The sequence below is a fragment of the Heptranchias perlo genome, chromosome 19, assembly GCF_035084215.1.
Source record: "Heptranchias perlo isolate sHepPer1 chromosome 19, sHepPer1.hap1, whole genome shotgun sequence".
Classification (NCBI taxonomy): Eukaryota; Metazoa; Chordata; class Chondrichthyes; order Hexanchiformes; family Hexanchidae; genus Heptranchias; species Heptranchias perlo.
The window spans coordinates 7221630-7246085 of record NC_090343.1 but is presented as its reverse complement, the minus strand read 5'-3'; the positions used below and the strand labels follow the sequence as shown (position 1 = coordinate 7246085).

The window sequence follows — 24456 nt, the reverse complement described above, 5'->3', positions numbered from 1 at the left end:
CAAGTTTTTGATCCAAACTATTCCTGTTTTTTCATCTTGTGTTTTAGAACCTTTTTTTCTTCAATTAATAATAACTGAAAGGGAAGAACTCTACAGTAGCTGCAGTAAATAGTTTTTAATGTTAACCAGTGTTTCCTTTTTGTGTTTTTTTTTGTTCAGTTTTCTGATGCTGAGTGTGCAAAGAAGGCTCTGGAACAGTTGAATGGTTTTGAGCTTGCTGGTAGACCAATGAAGGTTGGCCATGTTACAGAACGATCTGATTCATCCAATGCTAGCTCGTTCCTAGACAGCGATGAGCTGGAGAGGACCGGCATTGACCTTGGAACGACAGGACGCCTACAGTTGATGGCAAGGCTTGCGGAAGGTATTTTGGTGGGAGTGGGTGGATGGACTTAAAGCTGGTGTGAAGTTATATGCTCTACAAATTCTTCCTTTGTGCTTACTTAAGTAGGGATTCAATACTATAAAATCTATTGACTCTGCAATCATTGCACTACTTTGAAATCCTAGTTCTCCCGTTACATAATAGAAGATCCTCAATCCAGTCAGTCCTGCCCTCTAGATAGTGAGACTGACAAATGCGGTGAGGTGTTCCATCCTTTACCATGCTGTTTACCCGCTGAAGGCTGGTCGGGCTGCATTTGCAAAACCTCATCCCCTCCACACTGAGAGTGCTTACTTAGATAGGAATAGTATGCAGCAATTAATACACTTTGAATGTGTATGAATGTCAGGATGTTAGTCATAGCTTTGGCTTTCATCGATATTGATTCTATTACTTTCCTTCCCTTTTGAAGGTGCAGACATATACTGGGATACAGTTCTGTGTAAGCCTAGACAGTGTGTGTTTGTGGGCCATTTGGTGTGTGTTCATGGACGAGCTCAAGCCTCTCCACCTGAAAGTCTGCAAATTAATTTTAAAAATATATGTAGTAAATAGTAGCAGTAGTCACTGGGTCATGGTCATGTTACCCTGCTTTTCTTTTCATTTCTACCCGCCCCCCCCCCCCCCAAAAAAAAGTCTAAAGACTCTGGGACATCAAACATGTGGAACAGCCAATTTTAGGAATTCTTATTGCTGTTTGTGCATATCTTTAATTTTACATAGAATTTATGGCCCAGAAACAGGCAATTTGGCCCAATTGGGTTATGCTGGTGTTTATGCTCCAGAGGAGCCTCCTTCCTCCATCTCAATCCTGTCAGCATAACCTGTTCTTTTCTCCCTCATGTACTTAACTAGATTCCCCACAAATGCATCTATGCAATTCACCTCAACCACTCTGAATAAAGAAATTTCTCCTGAATTCCTTATTGGATTTATTAGTGACTATCCTATATTTATGACCCTTAGTTTTGGACTTCCCCCACAAGTGGAAACATCTTCTCTACATCTACCCTATCGAACCCCTTCATAATTTTAAAGACCTCAATCAGGTCACCTCAGACTTCTCTTTTCTAGAGAAAAGTGCCCCAGCCTGTTTTTCCTGGTAGTTATAACCTCTCAGTTCTGGTACCATCCTTGTAAATCTTTTTTGCACCTTCTCTAGTGACTATAAGAGATAGGAGCACAAGTAGGCCATTTGGCTCTTTGAGCCTGCTCCGCCATTTAATGAGATCATGGCTGATGTGATTTTTACCTCAACTCCACTTTCCCACCTTGTTCCCCATATAATGCTTCAATATCCTTTTTATAATATGGAGACCAGAACTGTGCACAGTACTCTTAAGTGTGTTCTAACCAAGATTTAATATAAGTTTAACATGACATCTCTGCTTTTGAATTCTATTCCTCTAGAAATTAACCTCAGTGATTTGTTTGCACTTTTTATGGCTTTGTTAACCAGTGTTGCTACTTATAATGATTTGTGAATGTGTACCCCTAGATCCCTTTGCACCTCTACCCCATTTAGAATCTTATTTTCCAAGGAGTAGGTGGCCTCCTTATTCTTCCTACCAAAATGCACCACCTCACACTTATCCAAATTGAAATTAATTTGCCAATTACACACCCATTCTGCAAGTTTGTTAACGCCTTAATTGTCTTTTGTCGCGGTCTTCCTCAGGATTAACTATAATCCCCAATTTTATGACATCCACAAATTTTAATATTGTACTTCCAATTTATTTATGTAAATAGTAACCAACAGTGGTCCCAGTACCAGTCTCTGGAACACCACTTTCCGCCAGTCTGAGTAACTACCTTTAACCCCTACTCTCTGCTTTCTGCCTGTTTGCTATCCATTCTCCTCCTTGTTCTCTGACCTTAGTCATGATTCTACTATGCAGTTCCTAAAGATTTTTGTACTGCACAATTTTTAATGCCACAGATATTGGTAAAAAGTCTATTATTTCTCATATTTATACATTTTGTTTGGTTCAGGAACAGGATTACAGATTCCCCCAGCGGCACAGCAAGCACTGCAGATGAGTGGCAATATTTCATTAGGTGCCATGGCAGCAGTAACAGGTGAGGTTGTATTTCACTGCATTTTCATGTACAAAACAAGTTTGAAATGGTGATTCATCATATTTGTTTGTTAGTCACTCAGAATTGTATGGTACAATGGAAATATCTGCACTTTATCTGGCAGAATTCTTGCATGAGGCATTAAAACTCCATAATGATTCTTTTGTTTTGGCTTGTACATGTCTTCATTCCTGTGTCTTGGGCATTGCTGTACCGTACATATACAACCAAATTTTGGGGAATCTATTATCCACCTCTGTCTATTATTGACGAGTGGGGAGAAACCAGCTGTTGCAGGATATTAACATTGACTTTGTACAGTATATCCATGTATTCTTAACACCTGCCATGGAGTTATTAAAGAATTTGAAGTTGCTTTTGAGTGTTTCCTAAATTGCTAATCACTAGTTCTACTTCTCTTCCTTGATGTTGGTCAATGATGCAGATATTTATTTCAATAGACAAGTGGACAGGTGTGGCAATGACATTGTTACTGAGCCATTATGTAGAAGGTTCCAGCTTCAGTCTATGGTTTGTGCTAAATTAGTTAAATCTCATGTGGGGGGTCAAAGATGTGCAACAGTTAGCAGGAGCCCCTTGAGGCGAGGAAGGAGGGTCCTGATTGCTGCCCTTTGACCCTGTTGAGTGCACTTGTGGAGAGTGTCCGGAGACCTGCGCCGAGTAACTTACTGATGCTCACTGTCAAGCCTTGCATGTACGGAATGGCCCCTTGGGGAAGGTGCCAAATGTTAGCTGTGGATTTGCATCTGTGCTACGGGTCACTACTTTCAGGAAAGTAGGGGCATGGGAAGAATTCCATAAGTTATTTATTCTGGTTTTAATAATTACTGACTTCAGCCACTGTTTACACTTTTGACTTGAGTATTATAATCAGGGCAAGTGATTTTTCCATTGTGTAATGTGCAATTTCTATATTTGCTTGTAGCTGCCCGAGTATTACAATTTTGCACATCAAGTCCCAGCAGTAGTGGAAACTGCCAGTACCTGAGCAAAAATACGTAACAAGTCTATTTATAAACTTGATTTCTGCGGTTCTTGGCCCACTACTTCACTGCAGTAATTTTCTGTTGTAGTTCATTAGTGTTGCTTTGTGCAACGTGCAATTAAACCCAGAACAAAGAAAATCAAACTTGAAATACAGTAAAATTCTAAATTGCAAGACTAATTGAGCAAAGATTTGAATGTTGTTTAATGAGCATTTCTTTCTTTCTGTGTAACTGTGTAATATTTTTGCCTTCTTCTTTATACTCAGATTTGCAGGCAAGAATTATCCAGCAGACTGAAGGTAAGAGTTTGGGGATTTTTTTTTCCTAAATTGGCAAAACCGTTAAGTTATGATTTGCCTTTATTTACTAAACTAAGTGGAAGAATTACAAATTGGATTTCTAGCACAGCTCTTCCTCAACGGTCCAAAACGCTGCACAGAAAATGAATTACATTTGAAATGTAGCCACTTTTTGTAAGCAAATGGGGCAAACAGTTAGGCACAGCAAGGTCCCATAAACAGCAAAGAGATGAATGACAAATTAATCTGTTTGGTTGAGAGATGTTGGCCAGGACACCAGGAGAACTCCTGTTATTGGAAAAGGTAGCATGGGATCTCTTGTATCCGCCAGGCAGCCGGTGGCTCGGTTTAATGTCTCACCTGAAAGCCAGTACCTCCAACAATGCAGCACTTCGTCAGTACCCCACTGAAGTGTCAGCCTTGATTTATGCACCAGAATTTTTATAATAAAGCCTATACATTTGTGTGAGGTCAACATTGTAGGCCTCCACCTACTGGTTGTCCTGCATCTGGAGTGGTGCCAGCATTGTATCTGCGATTCAAGTTTTTAGAAACTGTGATGTGTGGCCGTTTAATCATCCATTGTAGCAATGGCACAATACTTCAATATGCAACCAACGTAATAAAACAGATTATCTGGCCATTATCTCATTGTTGTTTGTGGGACCTTGCTGTATGCAAATTGGCTGCGTTTTTTTACATTACAGCAATGACTACACTTCAGAAGTGCTTAATTATGTGTAAAGCGCTTTGGGATGTCCTGACATTGTGAACAGCAATATATAAATGCAAGCTTCTTTCTTTTATGTGTACAATTCATTCTGTTTGTAACTTTCGTTTAATATCTGGGAGATTAGGAATTTCAAAACTAAACCAACTGGAGCTGGCACTTACTCTAGCATTTTACTGTGCAAGGCAGGGAATGTGTATCGGATGTGTACAGTTGTTAGGATCTCAACGACTGTTGTGTAAGAACAGCAGCTTGTATTTGTGTAGCACCATTAACTTAGAAAAATGTTCCAAGATGCTTCCATGGCAAAATCCGACCAAAATGTCAGACTGCAACATACTGGGAATTGTAGTTGCTACAGCTGTTCAGCTGAAAGTAATAGCTGTAGGAAGACTATCAATTCAAACCATAGGCTTTTCAAAGAGGCGAAGGACTGAGTGAAAAATATTAATAAAAATACTCAAACCACAAAAGACAGCTTTATGAAGACGTTTAATTAATGTCGTGAAATGTTTTGCCGTTTTCATTTTTTGTTACAAATATTGTTTTTAAAATGAGATTTTTTTTTAGTGAGTCAAGGATGACTGGTGAAAGGATTTTCAAAAAGATTTATGAAAATTGCATATCAATCAACAAAGTGGAAATTTGTCTAGGGTTTTGCTTATTGTGATACCAGAAATGTGATGTGACGAAGTGTATATGGTTGTACATTTTTATTAAATTAAATGTATGTGGATACATAATTCTTGGTGTAATTGGTCTTTTTAGTTTGAGCAGGATTTTAAGTCTGTTGTTGTTATTTCAGCATTGAATCCTCCTATGGCTGTGAATGCCCCACCGATAGCGACACAGTGTTTCCAGCTCTCCAACATGTTTAACCCGCAGTCGTAAGTGTCTTCAAATTCTTTGCCGTTGGTTTGCTTACCTGAAATACTTTCTAAAATATAAGGCCAGAATAAAGCAAAAAATATAATATTTTAGGGTTGAAGTCTTTGGGAATTCCACAGCCCAAGTCTCCAGAGTCTATGCATGTGTGTTTTCCAATTTGTTGAAAGTAGTAAGGTCATTTACAATCTGATAAGTCAGTCATCTTTTTTTATGCTAAATACATCTAATTTAAGCCATGTAAATGACAACGGTGAGGCGAGAGTGACTGCTCTTGACATCAAGGCAGCATTTAATCCGAGCGTGGCACCAAGGAGCCCTAGTAAAATTGAAGTCAATGGGAATCGGGGAAAAGTCTCCAGTGGCTGGAGTTATACCCAGTACAAAGGAAGATGGTAGTGGTTGTTGGAGGCCAATCATCTCAGCACCAGGACTTTGCTGCCAAGAGTTCCTCAGGGCAGTGTCCTAGGCCCAACCATCTTCAGCTGCTTCATCGATGACCTTCCCTCCATCATAAGGTCATAAATGGGGATGTTCGCTGATTGCGGAGTGTTCAGTTCCATTCGCAACCCCTCAGATAATGAAGCAGTTCGTGCCCACGTGCAGCAAGACCTGGACAACATCCAGGTTTGTGCTGATAAGTGGCAGGTAACATTCGCGCCAGACAATGACCACCTCCCCATGACATTCAACGGCATTACCATCGCTGAATTCCCCACCATCAACATCCTGGAGGTCACCATTGACCAGAAACTTAACTGGATCAGCCATATAAATACTGTGGCTACAAGAGCAGGTCAGAGGCTGGGTATTCTGCGGCGAGTAACTCACCTCCTGACTCCCCAAAGCCTTTCCACCATCTACAAGGCACACGTTAGGAGTGTGATGTAATACTTGCCTGGATGAGTGCAGCTCCAACAACACTCAAGAAGCTCAACACCATCCAGAACAAAGCAGCCCACTTGATTGGCACCTCATTCACCACCCTATACATTCATTTCCTTTGCCACCGGCGCACAGTGGCTGCAGTGTGTACCATCCAACTCGCCAAGGCTTCTTCCACTTGTGAGGGGAACGTGCAGGTGGTGTTGTTCCCATGTACCTGCTGCTCTTGTCCTTCTAGGTGGTAGAGGTCGCGGGTTTGGGAGGTGCTGTCGAAGAAGCCTTGGCGAGTTGCTGCAGTGCATCCTGTGGATGGTACACACTGCAGCCACTGTGCGCCGGTGGTGAAGGGAGTGAATGTTTAGGGTGGTGGATGGGGTGCCAATCAAGCAGGCTGCTTTGTCCTGGATGGTGTCGAGCTTCTTGAGTGTTGTTGGAGCTGCACTCATCCAGGCAAGTGGAGAGTATTCCATCACACTCCTGACTCGTGCCTTGTAGATGGTGGAAAGGCTTTGGGGAGTCAGGAGGTGAGTCACCCGCCGCAGAATACCCAGCCTCTGTCCTGCTCTTAGTTTAACTTAGTTAAACTAGTTATCCCTATGTCAGTGTAATGGTTTTTTCACTCTCCTTAACTCCTGCTTTCCTTTGTGGCACTGAAATTACACCGGTGTACGAATCTACAGATGTCAGCAGCCTCCGATACCTTTCCCAGAAGGTCGTTCTTCATGTGTGAGCCAAGGTGGTGAATATCAGTTTGGCCATAGTTGCCACCTTAGCTGACCCTGTTCCTATTCTCACCCGATGTTGGCGTGAAAAATCCCAGTGAGGGTTACTGGAGAGTGATCAGCAATAGGAGCCCTGGCCCTTTCCAGCACAGGAACAACGGGGCTAAATTTGTTTCTAAACAATGTTCTGCCAGTTTTTCTCCCTTCCCCTTTTCCGAATGCATTGAGTCTTTTGTTAGGGTAAAGTTCCACAAGCGGCAGGCACCCTCTGGTGGCCAAAATTCACTTGTAAACAGTGATTGGCAAGTTAGTTGCCTGTGTGGCATTGTAAGCAAGCCCGATCCTGTCCTAACTCAATGTTCATATGCACTTCAAGCAGAGATGGATGGATAATAAACTGCAACCGGAATCCTGATTGGATTTATTTTCCTTTCCCTAACCAACCCAAGACTGTTGAGCTTAATGGTTATTTCCTCTCCCTGTTGACCCGGCTGAGATCAACTAACTTTGCGGATTGAATCTGGGTCCACCCTGCCTTTGTGGGTCAGTCACTCGATAAACCTGCTGGGCCATCAGAGACCTGAGGCCAAATTTAATGCTCCCGGCCTTGTCCCAAGAATACACTTTCTTGAAGTAGCAAACTGATTTAGTTTAGGACACATTAGTTACTTGGCACAGTAAGTTGTAGCAAGTTAAAGAAATGAAATGGTTGAGTTCCTAATGCTTCAACCTGCTTATATTTCTCTACCATGTGGGATTCTAGTAACATAACTCTGGAAATGTGAACTGAAGACTTTCAGAAACTACTAAGAATGTATTCGGTTTTCTTTTAAAATTAAATCTACACAAAGATATTGCAATAGTAGAAATGCAGGTATTGGGCTCTTTACATTGAACTAATTATTGTGAAACTTCCTTCTGAAGGGAAGATGATCCAGCCTGGGACCAAGAAATCCGAGATGATGTAATTGAAGAATGCAACAAACATGGAGGAGTAATTCACATATTTGTGGACAAAAATTCACCCCAGGTGAGCAGTCTGTCCTGGCAGAGTTTCTGTTACAAGCATTCTTGTACTTTGTTTTAATGTGAGTTTGCTGCTGGCAGCAATAACTGAGGCTGGTTTGAAGCACCAGTGGAGTAGTGAAAGTTAGAAATCAAAACTTGGTGCTTTCACTGACACTGCAGTTGCAAGGAACGGAATGCATGATATAAGCACTCCATCCAAAAACATTGTATGCAGTGGGGCGGGCAGGAAACAAATGTAATGACCTTTTTGTTTAAAAGTGTAAATATGGGAGCAAATAATCAGGTATTAGGTTAGAAAAACTGCAAAATGTTGGGAAACTGAATTAAAGCAGAAAATGCTGGATATACAATGGATACAACAGCATCTGTAAAAATAAATGGTGGGTTAACGTTCTGGCTGTAGATGCTTTGTCAGAACTTGCGCCTGTCACAGGGTATATTGAGATCTCTCTCTCTCCTTTTAGGGAAATGTCTATGTGAAGTGTCCCACTATCGCTGCTGCAGCTGCTGCTGTTGGCGCCTTGCATGGAAGGTGGTTTGCCGGTAGGTACAGTTTAAATTGTGCTAAAAGCTTCTTGTACATTTGTGTCTATACTTTGTGCTGAGACACTGTTATGATCCACCTTCCATTTGACTGACAATTATTTGTATATGGAGCCTGAATTACATTGAAGGAATGAGGACGGTATCAATAGTATTAACATTTTATTGGTGAGGAAATTTACTATCAGTGGGCTGCTTCTGCATTTTTTTCCTTTACCAATTTTCTCCTCTCCTTGTGTGAAGATGCTGATTTCTTGTTATGGATCTTGGGCTGCCAGCCCTCTCTGACTTGGCCAAGTTGCAATTTTTCATATGTGAGCATTAACATTGAGTGCAGGCATGTTATTCAACCACTATGTGGGGAGGGGAGTTGGGTTCAACCCAATTGTGTCCTTATCCAAACTCCAACTGTGCTTGCAAGCAGGGATGTTGGTCAGGAATGAGAACCTTACCACTAAAGCGGAGTACTGAGGCCCATTGTGGTGCTCCAGTTTTTGCCCTGAATTGAATCGGTGCCTTCCTGGTCAGGTGGCTGTTAGTCACTCCCTTAAACAGCTATGGTATCTGCTTTTGTTCTTGAGAGTTTTGATACAGAACTTAACTAGTTTTTCTTTCACAGGGAAAATGATCACCGCTGCCTATGTGCCACTTCCAACCTACCACAACCTCTTCCCAGATTCAATGACGACTACCCAACTACTGACTCCAGCAAGACGATAGGAGCTGCACAAGGAAACTGAATTTCCAAGTAATTTGGAGGAATGTGGACAATTATAGTGGTCACCTGTACAAACGATGCAAGTGACAAGTACTGGGGACAACTCATACAAATCCCAATGGACTTCTGACAAATGTTTTTTTTTCAATCTTGCCAAGCCCTAGTGGAAGAAAATAAAATGGCAGAAGTAGATTTACACAAGTGCCCTAAGGCTGTTTTATTTTGATTTTTGGTGCAGTGTACTACATTTTGACTACATAGTAGCATTGATCGGATCAGCAAAAAGGTAAAAGCCTGCAGGTATTGAAAGACAGTGCTCATCTTATTTGGGGGTTTGAAGTTATTTTTGTGGTTTCTGTGATAAGACTACTGCGGTCAGGTAGACTCCATAGAAATAGCACTGCACTCTTGTTACCCATTTTAAGTTACACGTTTAGTTAATTGATTTTGGTGCTCTTCTGATCAAACTTAGCAGATGAGCTTATAAAAATGTTTTTAAATATCAGTTCATAAATCTTTTATGTGAAAATACTATTGCATCTAAGTGCGGTATTGGAAAAGGTAATCTTTGAATACATAGGTTGCAGCTCTTGTGAATTAAAGACCACACAGTTAATACTCAGAGCACTGGTCACTCACTGCATTTATTTTGTTAACCGTGTGGCGTCCCAGTTGATTCAGCAAGATAAGGGTTAGTGGTCCTGCTGAAACAATCTATAAGGCAAGTTATGTGGAGTGTTGAAATGAGTTTACATACAATTGGGGGGAAAAGAGGTCCAGTTAAGCCTTTTTAGACTAACTGGAAAAGTGGCCCTGCCTGTGGCTACCCCAGATTTTTTTGGTTGTTGCTGGTGATTCATATTGCCAACCATTTTAGGTTGATGTATTGATAGCCTGGAGTTCAAACATGAAGGGGTTACGCTGATATCCAGAAGTTTGGATTAGCAGCAGTTGTGGATATACTGTGGATCTATTCAGATTTTAATTTGTGTGACAAGTACACGAGGGAAAATTTCGGTCGACTTCCCATTCTATGTTCAAAATAGATAACTGGAATGGTTTTCTATACCAATGTCAGCCTCGGCCTGTCTAATATTAGAAACATCACCACGCCTAGTTCTGGAAAGTGTTAAAACTAGGTTTGGCTAGCATTCTTATGACAAGTTCTGGGTTTTCAATATATAAAAGGTACATTGCAGAGAAACAGAGTTCTAAATAGCCTTTGTGTACAGTTGGTCTCTAGGCAACAGTTTAAGATTAAAACTATTGTATATACAGTTTGCCTTATTTGGTCTGTTCTCAGTGGTGACCCTCGCCGCCCCCCCCGCCCTCCAATGAGCTTTTCTTATGTAAATACAGTTATAACAGTGATGTGCTATCCTTGTGCTTCCATAGGATCTAGGCCAGACAAACTTAATCTTACCTTTAAAATATATAAACTTTTGGCTGAATAAAGATGGGGGAGAGGGAATAGAAAGTCAAGAATAGCACCAAGTGGGAAATTAAATACTGCAACATCGCTGAAGCAGGAAGGAAGCTGCAAACAACTACAAACCTCATTAGTAAGGCCTCCCTCAATCAAACGAGAAGTGTTACTATTCACCGTTTGTAATTGATGAAAGGAATCAAGGTGTCTAGTTTGTATCGGGACAGTGTTGTCAGTTCACGAGGGTTGACTGCATGGACAGGCTTAAATTGTAGTTTGGAGCTTTTTTTTCTAATTGCATGTTTTTGTTCTCATTTTTTTTACTGTTGTCAAATAAGATGAAAGCCAAATATAATCACTTTCAGTGCATCTTCTATTGGATACTAATTACAGGTAAGCATGGTCTTTCTGTAATTTAATTTTCATATGTTTAGAATGAAACTCGAGGCCAGTTTAAAGGAAGTTGTTTCTCACTGCCTTTATTATTGTAGAAAACCTTCAGGAAAAAAACCATTGGAAAAGTTCATTAATAAAGATTTCTTTATAAATGTACAATCTAAGAAATTAAGATGAGAAAGGTAATAGTAATTTTGTCTGGCCGTGCGTGGTGTCTTTTGCTGTTTTTTTTAAGCTCTATGAGCTCCAGAGTGTAAACATTACCTGATTTTTTTTCCCTTCTGTAGTGTGATTTAAAAGCAGCCTGGTATTTCTATTCCACAGTAAGGATTTTGTAATTGGTACAAATTTTGTATAAAAAAAATGCAAAATCACTCAATAAATAAGAGAAAAACACTTGGGGAAAATCTGAATTTTGTTTGCATGGATATTAGTGGGTGTTGTGTACAGGTTTGCATAATTCAACCCATTTGGGCAGCAGTTTTTTAATGAGTTTTTCATTTGCATGGAAGTTCATGCATTCCTTTCTGGCCGTAGGCGTTGTTGTGATCCAGGCTTTTCTCCAACACTTTTGTGTTCACATCATAAAGGCCCTTTCTTGAGGCAAATCAAGTCTACTACAAGCCAAAACCCATGCCCTTAACATACACTGTGTATGGGTTTACATGCTCAGAATTAACAATTATCCTCCAGTTGTAGTGTAGTACATCAGAGATCACATGGGATGCCCATCACGTTATGGTATGTCTCCCAAAAGGCCTGAGGTACCACACCAGACCAATGCAGATAAATTAATACACAGAAGCCAAAAGATACTGAATCTGCACAATGTTATTTTAAAATAATTAAGTTTGGAATCTGTACATAACCTAAGAATTGCTAGATGAGAAAAGACCAAGTTTTCCTTCTCCCATCTAGTAGTCACATGATTCAACGATAATAGGGTTGTTGACTAATCACAGCAATCAATCTCTATCAGTTAGTCTCCAACAGACCCAGACATGAGGTGAGGAAAACCCCCAGTGGTGGAGAGCTTTGGCAACCATAGGTCCAAAGTCACCCTTTTCCTCCCAAGCACGTTAGACTTACCACATGTAATGCCTCAAATTATGTGTAATAAGGTGTTAAGCATGGAATTCTAAAACATGTTTCTTACCTGGGTAAGCAACAACATTTTTAGGTGGTCACATCTGTCCCTTGATGCATCTTCCAGATACAAGGTTATGCATGGACAGCACGAATGTCCTTTTCATCCAGAGTTCATTTTTCCTACCATAACTATACTATGGGAGAATTCCCTTCTGTGGCCAAAATGAAACGTTGGTGTATTTGTTTGTTAGTGTGCACAGGGTCAAAACCAGGTTCAATTGAAGAAATGACCGACATCAGTACAGTGGTATGCCACAGGGATCTCTTCCAGGGCCTCAACTACTCACTCTTATGTATTAATGACTTAGATAACACACAATAGAGAGACATATATTCAAGTTTGCCGAGTAGTAAATGATGTAGATGGGAGCATAAAATTACAGAGAAACATTGATCGATTAAGTGACTCAGCAAAACTGGCAGATGGATTTCAGAACGTGTGTGAGGTCATCCATTTTGGATCAAGAAAGGATAGATCTGGGTTTTTGAAATTGTGAAAAGCTAGGGACAGTGGAGGTCCAGAGATTTAGGGGTCCATGTACACAACACTAAAATGCAGTGGTCGGGTACAAAAAATATTCAAAGGCTAATGGAATGTTGGCCTTTATGTCTAAACGGCTAGAATATAAAGGGGAGGAAGTTTTGCTACAGCTACACAAAGCCCTGGTTAGACAACATCTGGAGTACTGTGAACAATTCTGGGCACCACACCTTAGAAAGGATGTGGAGATGCCAGTGATGGACTGGGGTGTACAAATGTAAGGAATCTTACACCACCAGTTTATAGTCCAACAGTTTTATTTGAAAATCACAAGCTTTCGGAGGCTTTCTCCTTCGTCAGGTGAGTGTCGAGATTCATTGAAAATTACCGCATATATAGTCATAGAACAATGCCTGGTGATTACAGATAATCTTTCCAACTGCCCGTTATCAAGGCCATCAAATTAATTGAATAGTGTTCAGACAGAGAAACCTTAGATACCCCAGACAACTGAATATACAAACGGCCAGAACCAAGGAAAGAAAGAGAGAGAGAAACATTTGAAAGGAAGAGAAAGAATGACCAGTTGTATTAAAAACAGATAACTTTTTTTTCCCCTGGTGGGGTTACGTGTAGAAAGGATATATTGGCCTTGGAAGGAGTGCAGCACAGATTCACCAGAATGTTATCAGGGCTCCAAGGGTTGGTTTATGAGGAGAGATTACATAAACTAGGCTTGTATTCCCTGGAATATAGAAGTTAAGAGGTGATTTGATTGAGGTTTTTAGGATTTTGAAAGGAATTGATTGGGTAGATAGAAATTTTGCTGGTGGTGGAGTCTAGGACAAGGGGACATAACCTTAAAATCAGAGCCAGGCCATTCAGGGGAGAAGTTAGGAAACACTTCATGCAAAGGGTGGTAGAAGTGTGGAAAACACTCCCACAAAAAGCAGTAGATGCTAGCTCAATAATTTTAAATGAGATTTTGCTAGCCAGGGGTATTAAGGGATATGGAGCCAGGGTGGGTAAATGGAGTTAGGATACGGATCACACACGATCTCATTGAATGGCAGAACAAGGCTTGAGGGGCCGAATGGCCGCCTCCTGTTCCTATACAGCATCAGAGACAGTGGGCGTGATTTAAACACCGAAGAACGGGTGGGTTCGGGGTTGGGGGGGCAGTAAAAATTTTAAAAGTTCAGGTCTAGTCCCAGCTTCAACGTGCCGAAAAATGAGTTTCACCCAGACGCATCTGGGGTTTGTGTGAGCTTCGGAAACCCGGAAGTCCCGCCAGCAATTAAAACCGGCGGGATGACATTTAAAAGGGGAATTAAGATAGTTGAAGTACTTAAATCAATTATATTTGTGGGGATTGAGGCAGACAAACGATTTTAACTCTGCCCGAACGTGTCTCCCGTGGCCTCTGAAACATGCCATGGAAACGGAGGCGAGTTACAGCCGTTTGGACGTTTAAACCAGTGATTGACAAGAGGGGATAAAAGGTGAGTTGTTGCAGCAGGCCACGCAGTTCTCCGACAAACCTATGGCTGGGAGTTTGTAGTGTTTAGACTCAGAATTCTTCTGTTCTTACATATTTGCCTGCATTTTGGACCCCCTCAAACCAACACCATCAAGGTCGGGGGGGGGGGGGGGGGGTTGCAATGGATGTATTCAGCACGACACTTGAGGAGGAGACACATCACCATCTGCGTGAGGTACGGCGTGTAGTTTTGGGATTTGTAGCTCCACAAGACATGTACACCACAGGGATATGTAGAAGAGCAGAGAGGGGAACGATGAAGGGGCCGACGTCACAGGAGGCACTACCCTCGTGAGAGGGTCTACAGGCAGAGGCTGAGCTTCTTGGAACTCAGGACCTACGAAGGCTCAGATTGAGTCACTCGGTGGTCGCAGATATCTGCAGGCTCCTTCGTGCAGAGCTGCCCCTGATTGGGCCTGGCGACCACACATTGCCCGTCGCAGTTAGTCACCACTGCCCTCAACTTCTTTGCCTCCGCATCCTTCCAGGGCACCACCGGTGACACCACCAGGATCTCTGTCGTCTGTCCATAAGTGTATACGACAGGTCACAGATGGCTTGTTTGCCAGGGCATCCCACTATGTCAAATTCCCCATCGACATCAGCCAGACTGAGAGGGCATGCGGTTTCTGCTCTCTGGCTGGCTTTCCACAGTTACAGGGCGCAATTGATTGTGCACACGTAGCAATCTGAGCACCTCCACGTGAGCCAGGAATGTTCTTCGACAGACGAGGATATCACCCTATCAAAGTGCAGCTGGTTTGCGACCACCGGAAGAGGTTTCTGAAGGTGTTTGCCAAATTCCTGGGCAGTTGCCATGATTCCTTCATTCTGCGTGAATCCAACATCCCGGCCCTCTTCCACGCACAAGACATGCTTAAGGGCTGGCTCCTTGCAGACAAGGGATACCCCCTGCAGACGTGGCTCATGGCACCAGCGAGACACAAAAGCGGCACGACAGTCACAGCACCACCAAGTCTGTCATAGAGCAAGCCATAGGACTGCTGAAGATACACTTCTGGTGCCTGATTCGATCTGGGAGAGCCCTTCAGTACTCACCGGCGAGGGTGTGTAGAATAATACTCGTATGCTGCGTCCTGCACGTCACTCGAGAGGGTTACTGGTATGAGGTCCCATAGGCTCCGCAAGCAACCGCACCTGCCATCAACGTTGAAGAGGAGGGTGATGATGATGATGATGATGATGGGCGAACCATCGACGAGCAGCGTTTCATCTGGCTGCTTGTCGTGCCAGGGAGTCACTCGTAGGGAGATCTGCAAAGTGACTACAGCCAAGTACTCAGGCCACCTGTAATGACCACCACAACCACAACCCCCCTCAGGTTGCACAAAGCAGTTATACGACGACACATACACCCATTGCAAACGCACCCAATGGGCAGCATCAATTCGCCTTGCATAAGCATAGGAACAGGAGGCGGCCATTCAGCCCCTCGTGCCTGCGCCGCCATTTGATAAGATCATGGCTGACCTGTGATCTAACTCCATATACCCGCCTTTGGCCCATATCCCTTAATACCTTTGGTTGCCAAAAAGCTACCTATCTCAGATTTTAAATTTAGCAATTGAGCTAGCATCAACCACATGTAAGGACGCTTTCACAAAAGGGACTTGAATGAGCAAGGGGTGGCAGTGGTGGTGAGAATTGTAACATTTAATGTGATAACATAGAAATGAAAAACATGACAGACTGTCGGACACCTTGTGCGTACCCTTGGTGATTACAAAACCGTTGACTTTCTCTTCCTAACTCTTCTATGTGGTGCATCCCCTGTGGCTGCAGCAGAGGGTTAGGTTCTAGGTTGCTCAGATTCATGCCCGGGCTGCTTAGGTGCTTTCGGCCTACGACCTCTGGGTTTTTTGAGCCTGTGACGACCCTTCCAAAGACTGCTCCACCTGCACCTGTGCAAGGGCAGACTCGGCCACCTGGAGAGGAGGCCAGCATTTTGGTAATGGTTGGGGGGGGGGGGGGGGGAAAGGCGGTGCAGTTTGTGAGACGGGGGAGCGCTTATGCTGCATTCACTGCTCACAGTGCGGCCTCCTCTACATTGGGGAGACCAAACGCCGATTGGGCGATCGCTTTGCTGAACACCTCCACTCAGTCCGCAAGCGTGACCCTGAGCTTCCGGTCGCTTGCCGTTTTAATTCTCCGTCCCACTCCCTCTCTGTCCTCAGCCACTTACACTGAGCCAGTGAAGCTCGAGGAACTGCACCTCATCTTTATTCAACACCCAGTTCAACAATTTTTGATCATAGCCACTGCTCTCATTTTTTTGGACAGCAGGTGCTGGTAATGGTTCTGCTGTTGCCAGTTACAGCTCCTCTCGACCCATCTTCTGTTTCTTTACTTGTCCCATTACCACCCTCCTTGCCTTGCACCATCATCCCTTTTACCATTTAATCACTCCTGCCCTCCACCCTATCACAGACCTTCCCTTTTGTTCTTTTTCCCTCTTCCCCACCCCCCCCCCCTCCCTTTTATCCCTGGCTCTGTACTTGCTTATTAATTGTTAAATCTCTAACTCCTCCCAGTTCTGACGAACAGACATCGACCTGAAACGTTAACTCTGTTTCTTTCTCCACCAGACGCTGCCTGACCTGCTGAGTGTTAACAGCGTTTGCTGTTTTTATTTCAGATTTCCAGCATCCGCAGTATTTTGCTTTTGTTTCACTGATTGACGTCCTGTGGGTGTCTTTATCAGCCTGGCCCAATCACGAGGGATGCGTGTTTGACTTCCCGGGTGGACTTTAAAGGAGTTGCGAAGTGTATCTCAGGCCAGCTTGCTCCAATTTTTCCATCCTTCTGAAGCCCATGGAGAAGCAGGAGGCTTTGTACAAGGTTAGCAGCAACACCCCCACCTAAAGTCATGGTCAGAGACCCTGATCAGGTCTAGTTTTAGCACAGGAAACACAACTATTTTCTATTTTCCACGGTAGAATAGGTTCTGCTTTTATCGTAAAGCTGCTGGATGTCTTTGCTATTGCTTTCTTACCCGAGCAGGTTTAGTAATTCGTAGCCTAAGCCACTGTCTGGTGTTTAATCTGAAGTCGGTATGTCCAGTAAGCCAAGTACAATGATGAGGGTTTCTGTTGGAGCTCACTACAATTACCCAGATAAGGGCACGTAAAGGCACACTCTGGTTCAAAGGAGTGGGTGGGCACGAACTCACAGGAATGGTGGACTTGGCCGAGTGTGAGGGATATTAACACCCGCTCCTCATAAAGCCTGAAATCACAGCTGTCAGTCATCCACAATTCATTAGTAACAGGTGCAAACTGCTTGCCAGTCTGTTTTCCAAGGACTCGGTGCTCAAACCAAGTACAATTGCTGCCTAGAGCAAAGTCCCAGCGATGGGCAATAAATGTCATGGCATCTCCCACATTGTGAATAAATGGGAGATTGGGGGTGAGGGGGTGAGGGGGGGGGGAGAAGAGAGAACTTTTCCAGATCAATTACCCTGACCTGTCTGTCGACAAATCACGTCGACGTTTCATTTTACATTTTACTAAAGAAACCCAGTTTTCATTTTAACTCTAGCTATTCCAGAAAGAAAACGCAGAAATCGAATTTTATCACCCGCCTGAAGGAATCGTCAGAGCTCGCTTTCATTTTTGACGAAGGAAGTCAGCCGTGTTGTTAAACATTGAAATGTCAAACATTTTTACATCTCCGAACTTTTTTCGCAGTCCTCTGCCATCAGCGATTCGGCTTGTAACTTGAATTTTTTTTTTATATTCCCAAAAATTTGTGTGGATTGCTTATTCTACAGATTGCTTCCAGTGGACTATTTTACACCGCCGTTGCCAACAGTGAGAAGTAAAGTCTTTCTGTCAAGTGGTGCAGTATGCTTTTTCTGGTGTTTTAACATAATCCGTTGAATTTATTTGTTTTACAGGCTGTGGGTGAGAGATTTTGGGGTCACGTGATCGTCACAAGATTGCACCTCCTTTTTCACGCTCTCTTCATTTTTCCCCCCCACCTCTGCTGGACTTCAGTGTTAAAAAAGCAAGTCTTAAAAACTAGAGCCTGATATTTACACACACAGCCCATTTTGAATGGGTTACAGCCCACACTAAAATTTCCAGGAATTTCGGACAAATGTCTCAAGCATTTGTGCCTGTTAACCTCGCAACAATTCTACGTAGAAATACATACACACAGGATTCACAACACAGAAACGGGCCGTTCAGCTCAACCAGTCCACATTGGCGTTTGCCTTTCACTTGACCAAATAGCTCGAATTACATTTACCTACCCTGGTTCCCATACCCCTTCATCCGCCTATCCAATTTAATCTTGAGCATTGGCATAGTTACTGCCTCAACCACTAACCCTGGAAGTGAATTCCACTGCCTCACAACTCTGGTTAAAGAAGTTTCCCCTGCCCTCTCTTCTAAATCTCTTGCATTTCAGCGTCAGCCGAGGCTCAGTGTCGGAGACGCCGTCTTCCGGATGAGGTGTAAAAGATCCCATGGCACTCTTTTGAAGAAGAGCGGGAGAGTTCTCCAAAATGCCCTGGTCAATATATGCCCTGGTCAAATGAAGCCCTCAACCAACACCTAATAGCAGATTTTTTTCTATTATTCGCTCATGGGATGTGGGCGTCGCTGGCGAGGCCAGCATTTATTGCCCATCACTAATTGCCCTTGAAAAGGTGGTGGTGAGCCGCCTTCTTGAACCGCTGCAGTCCGTGTGGTGAAGGTTCTCCCACAGTGCTGTTAGGAAGGGAGTTCCAGGATTTTGACCCAGCGACGATGAAGGAACAGCGATATATTTCCAAGTCGGGATGGTGTATGACTTGGAGGGGAATCTGCAGGTGGTGTTGTTCCCATGTGCCTGCTGCCCTTGTCCTTCTAGGTGGTAGAGGTCACAGGTTTGGGAGGTGCTGTCGAAGAAGCCTTGGCGGTTTGCTGCAGTGCAGCCTGTGGATGGTACACACTGCAGCCACGGTGCGCCGGTGGTGAAGGGAGTGAATGTTTAGGGTGGTGGATGGGGTGCCAATCAAGTGGGCTGCTTTGTCCTGGATAGTGTCAAGCTTCTTGAGTGTTGTTGGAGCTGCACTCATCCAGGCAAGTGGAGAGTATTCCATCACACTCCTGACTTGTGCCTTGTAGATGGTGGAAAGGCTTTCAGAAGTCAGATGAGTCACTCGCCACAGAATACCCAGCCTCTGAACTGCTCTTGTAGCCACAGTATTTATATGGCTGGTCCAATTAAGTTTCTGGTCAATGGTGATCCCCACGATGTTGATGGTGGGGGATTCGGCGATGGTAATGCCATTGAATGTCAAGGGGAGGTGGTTAAACTCACACTTGTTGGAGATGGTCATTGCTTGGCACTTGTCTGGCATGAATGTTACTTGCCACTTATCAGCCCAAGCCTGGATGTTGTCCAGGTCTTGCTGCATGTGGGCACGGATTGCTTCATTATTTGAGGGGTTGCGAATGGAACTGAACACTGTGCAGTCATCAGCGAACATCCCCATTTCTGACCTTATGATGGAGGGAAGGTTATTGATGAAGCAGCTGAAGATGGTTGGGCCCAGGACACTGCCCTGAGGAACTCCTGCAGCAATGTCCTGGGGCTGAGATGATTGGCCTCCAACAGCCACTACCATCTTCCTTTGTGCTAGGTATAACTCCAGCCACTGGAGAGTTTTCCCCCCGATTCCCATTGACTTCAATTTTACTAGGGCTCCTTGATGCCACACTCAGTCAAATGCTTCCTTGATGTCATGGGCAGTCACTCTCACCTCACCTCTGGAATTCAGCTCTTTTGTCCATGTTTGGACCAAGGCTGTAATGAGGTCTGGAGCCGAGTGGTCCAGACGGAACCCAAACTGAGCATCAGTGAGCAGGTTATTGGTAAGTGCCGCTTGATAGCACTGTCGACGACACCTTCCATCACTTTGCTGATGATTGAGAGTAGACTGATGGGGCGGTAATTGGCCGGATTGGATTTGTCCTGCTTTTTGTGGACAGGACATACCTGGGCAATTTTCCACATTGTCGGGTAGATGCCAGTGTTGTAGCTGTACTGGAACAGTTTGGCTAGAGGTGCAGCTAGTTCTGGAGCACAAGTCTTCAGCACTACAGCTGGGATGTTGTCAGGGCCCATAGCCTTTGCTGTATCCAGTGCACTCAGCCGTTTCTTGATATCACGTGGAGTGAATCGAATTGGCTGAAGACTGGCTTCTGTGATGGTGGGGATATCGGGAGGAGGCAGAGATGGATCATCCACTCGGCACTTCTGGCTGAAGATGGTTGCAAACGCTTCAGCCTTGTCTTTTGCACTCACATGCTGGACTCCACCATCATTGAGGATGGGGATGTTTGCAGAGCCTCCTCCTCCCGTTAGTTGTTTAATTGTCCACCACCATTCACAACTGGATGTGGCAGGACTGCAGAGCTTTGATCTGATCTGTTGGTTATGGAATCTCTTAGCTCTGTCTTTAGCGTGTTTGCTTCCGCTGTTTGGTATGCATGTAGTCCTGAGTTGTAGCTTCACCAGGTTGGCACCTCATTTTTAGGTACGCCTGGTGCTGCTCCTGGCATGCTCTTCTACACTCCTCATTGAACCAGGGTTGATCCACTGGCTTGTTGGTAATATTATCTGGTCATATCAAATTTCTGCTTGTGGGATCTTGCTGTGCGCAAATTGGCTGCCGTGTTTCCTACGTTGCAACAGTGACTACACTTCAAAAGTACTTCATTGGCTGTAAAGTACTTTGGGACATCCTGAGGTTGTGAAAGGCGCTACATAAATGCAAGTTCTTTCATTTGATCTTATACCTATGGCTCATTGTTCTTGATCCCTCAATGACTGGGAAACAATCTGCTTCTATCTACCCTGTGCCATTATTTTAAACATTTCTATCATATTGCCCCCTACTCTGCGTTATTATAACAGAAAAAGACTCAATTTTTCAAGTCTTTATCCTTATACAAAGGCTGAAAATTATACCTGATGTGAAAATCATTAAATCGGGCCAAAAATTAAACAAATCTCAGACGAGCTCCGCTCTGTCTCCATCTTCATAATCTTAAAATCAGAGTTAGGCCGTTCAACAATAACGTGCATTTCTACAGCGCCTTTAACGTAGTAAAACGTCCCAAGGCAGTTCACAGGGAGCGATTATCAAACAAAATTTGACACTGAGCCACATGAGATATCAGGACAGGTGACCAAAGGCTTGGTCAATGGAGTAGGTTTTAAGGGGGGACTTGAGAAGAGCTGGGGGGAGGATGGGGGGAAAGGTTTAGGGAGGGACTACAGAGCTTAGGGCCTAGGCAAACTGAAGGCACGGCCGCCAATGGAGCGATAAAAATCGGGGGATGCGCAAGAGGCCAGTATTGGAGGAACGCAGAGATCTCGGAGGGTTGTAGGGCTGGAGGAAGTGATCCAGGAGTGAAATCAGGAAGCATTTTATCACACAAAGGGGTAGTAGAAATTTGGAACTCAATCCCCCAAAAGGCCGTGGATGCTGGGACAATTGGAGCTTGCAAGACTCGAGATGGATAGATTTTTGTTGGGTAAGGGTATCGAGGGATTATGGGAGCAAAGGCGGTAAAATGGAGTTGAGGTGCAGATTAGCCATCGTCTAAATGAAGGGGCTGAATGGCCTTCTCCTGTTCCTAAATGCTTGTGCCGAAACTGTGGACTGATTCATCAAATCTTATGATTTAATTCTTCTACTGACTGCTTGAATAACCTCAGAACCTTTTAACCTGCAAATATAAAATTAAACGAGGACACGACTGCGGTAGAGTGCTGTAAATAAATAAGTTTGTCGACCGACGAAAAAATAAATTAATGGGTGTGAGGTAGTTTAATTTGCGTGCTGGCCCCTTAGTTCCCCTCAAACCCTTTCCTGTCTGTAAATATCAGATCAAATGAAGTCCTGAAGGCACGGGGCAGACTCCACCTGCCCCCCCCCCCACCGCTAGCCAAAAGTTAAATTAGTGGTTATGCTGCTGCTTTTTTGCTTTCGTTAAGCTTTTTTTTTGGGTGGTGGGGGTGGGCATTTTTGCCATTGATGGTTGGTTGCCATTTAATTTTTGACAGGGTTTTGCTTTCTTCATTTGCACTGTTGGATATTTTTTTCTACGGATTAGTGTGAGGGGTGAATGTTTTTGACTGGTGTATTACTGTGATATACTTAGTCGGGCTGATTGTTCTAGTGTGGAAATGCTAGTTGGTAACCATCTGGTGTCGTGGGAGAGTGCTGGTGTATTGGGTAGATGTTGGTTTACCTGGGTGGTGAAAACACTCAACAACAATACAGCATCGTTAACACAGTAAAACGTCCCAAGGCGCTTCACAGGAGCGTAATCAAACAAAATCTGATACCGAGTCACATTAAGGAGATATTAGGACAGGGAGCACGGTCACAGAGGTAGGTTTCAAGGAGCGTCTTAAAGGAGGAGAGAGAGGCGGAGAGGTTGAGGGAGGGAATTCCAGAGCATAGGGCCCAGGCAGCTGAAGGCACGGCCGCCAATGGAGCAACGAAAATCGGGGATGTGCAAGAGGCCGGTATTGGAGGAACGCAGGGATCTCGGAGGGTTGTAGGGCTGGAGGAGGTTACAGAGATGGGGAGGGGCGAGGGCCATGCAGGGATTTGAAAACAAGGATGAGAATTTTAAACTCAAGGCGTTGCCGGACGAGGAGCCAATGTCGGTCAGCGGGCGAAGGGTGAACAAATTGCTTTGCGGCTGTTTTTATAATAGTCATCAGTTACAGGTTGAGTCATCTCTTGATTTAATGAATGACGTTATCACTTTAGTCTCCATTTTAAATCAGTACAGCTACTGACTCCCTGTGAGCAACACCAGCAGAGTGTATATGTATTTTAGTAGATCTGACTACATGTTGAAAGTGTCCCCTAAAGTGCGCACTCCCTGTGTCACTATTACTTCCAGTAATATGTTCACTAATGATGGGGTTATTGTTAGAGAACAGTGTTTACTTATAACCGTGACTGCACTGCAAATGTAACTCATCGGTTCTGAAGCACTTTAAGACATTCGGGAGATTTGATAAAAGTACTTCACAAATTTAAGTTTGTTCTTAGACATACCTATAGATTGATGTGGAGATGCCGGTGACGGACTGGGGTGGACAAATGTAAGGAATCTTACAACACCAGGTTATAGTCCAACAGTTTTATTTGAAAATGTTTTATTTCGGGTAATGTTTCACATTTACCCTATAGTAAGTGTTTAAATTTTACTCGAGAGAGAGAGAGAGAGACTGACTGACTGGTTAAACAGTTTCATTTTCAAATAAAACTGTTGGACTATAACCTGGTGTTGTAAGATTCCTTACATACCTAAAGATTGGTTTAGTATCCAATCACCTTGTTCAAAGTTTTTACTTGAAGGCCTCAGCCTCTCTCAAAAGCCTGGGCTTGTAGTTGATATTTTCCCCCCTAGCTGGCGCTCCGTGTATGGAATTCCCTGGACACACCAGTCTGAACATATCCAGTGTTTCCCAGCGTGTCCCACTATGATTCACTGTGACTGGCAGTGTGGCAACAGTTATAACAGCATTTCTGAGTTCTTGTTTATCCAAATGATTCCACAACCAACAGGAGAATGAATCTGGCCACCTTTATTCAGGTAATGTTTTACATTTACCCTATAATAAAAGTGTTTAAATTTTACTAGAGAGAGAGAGAGAGACCGGTTCAGACATTTAAGGTAATTGGAAAAAGAACCAAAGGCGACAAGAGGAAAATCTTTTTTTTAAACACAGCGAGTGGTTAGGATCTGGAATGCACTGCCCGAGGGGGTGGTGGAGGCAGATTCAATCGTGGCCTTCAAAAGGGAACTGGATAAATATTTGAAAGGAAAAAATATGCAGGGCTACGGGGATAGGGCGGGGGAGTGGGACTAGCTGGATTGCTCTTGCATAGAGCCGCCATGGAGTTGATGGGCCGAATGGCCTCCTTCCACGCTGTAACCTTTCTATGATTCTATGACGTACATCGACAGAGAAAGAATTTAAAACGTTTACTAGAAAATTTATTTTCTCAGTGGATGAGTCAAAGTGTGTGTCTTTGCTCAATGTATAACTATTTCAGTCGGTGTTTCCAAATGATTTGAAAACATGGCAGGTGTTAACACACACACACACACTTAGAATTCCAAAGAACCTGTT

General features: G+C 43.6%; 1 protein-coding gene across 1 annotated transcript in view; it reads left to right on the top strand.

Annotated features, from left to right (window-relative positions):
* rbm39a (RNA binding motif protein 39a) overlaps positions 1–11503 on the top strand; it is a 42394-nt gene extending 30891 nt beyond the window's left edge. The window contains exons 11-17 of the mRNA XM_068000242.1: positions 160–364; positions 2381–2467; positions 3741–3773; positions 5309–5390; positions 7920–8025; positions 8489–8567; positions 9187–11503. Coding sequence (XP_067856343.1) covers positions 160–364; positions 2381–2467; positions 3741–3773; positions 5309–5390; positions 7920–8025; positions 8489–8567; positions 9187–9287 — 693 coding nt within the window. The 3' untranslated portion in view covers positions 9288–11503. The remainder of the gene's footprint in view (positions 1–159; positions 365–2380; positions 2468–3740; positions 3774–5308; positions 5391–7919; positions 8026–8488; positions 8568–9186) is intronic.
* The last annotated feature ends 12953 nt before the right edge of the window (positions 11504–24456 follow it).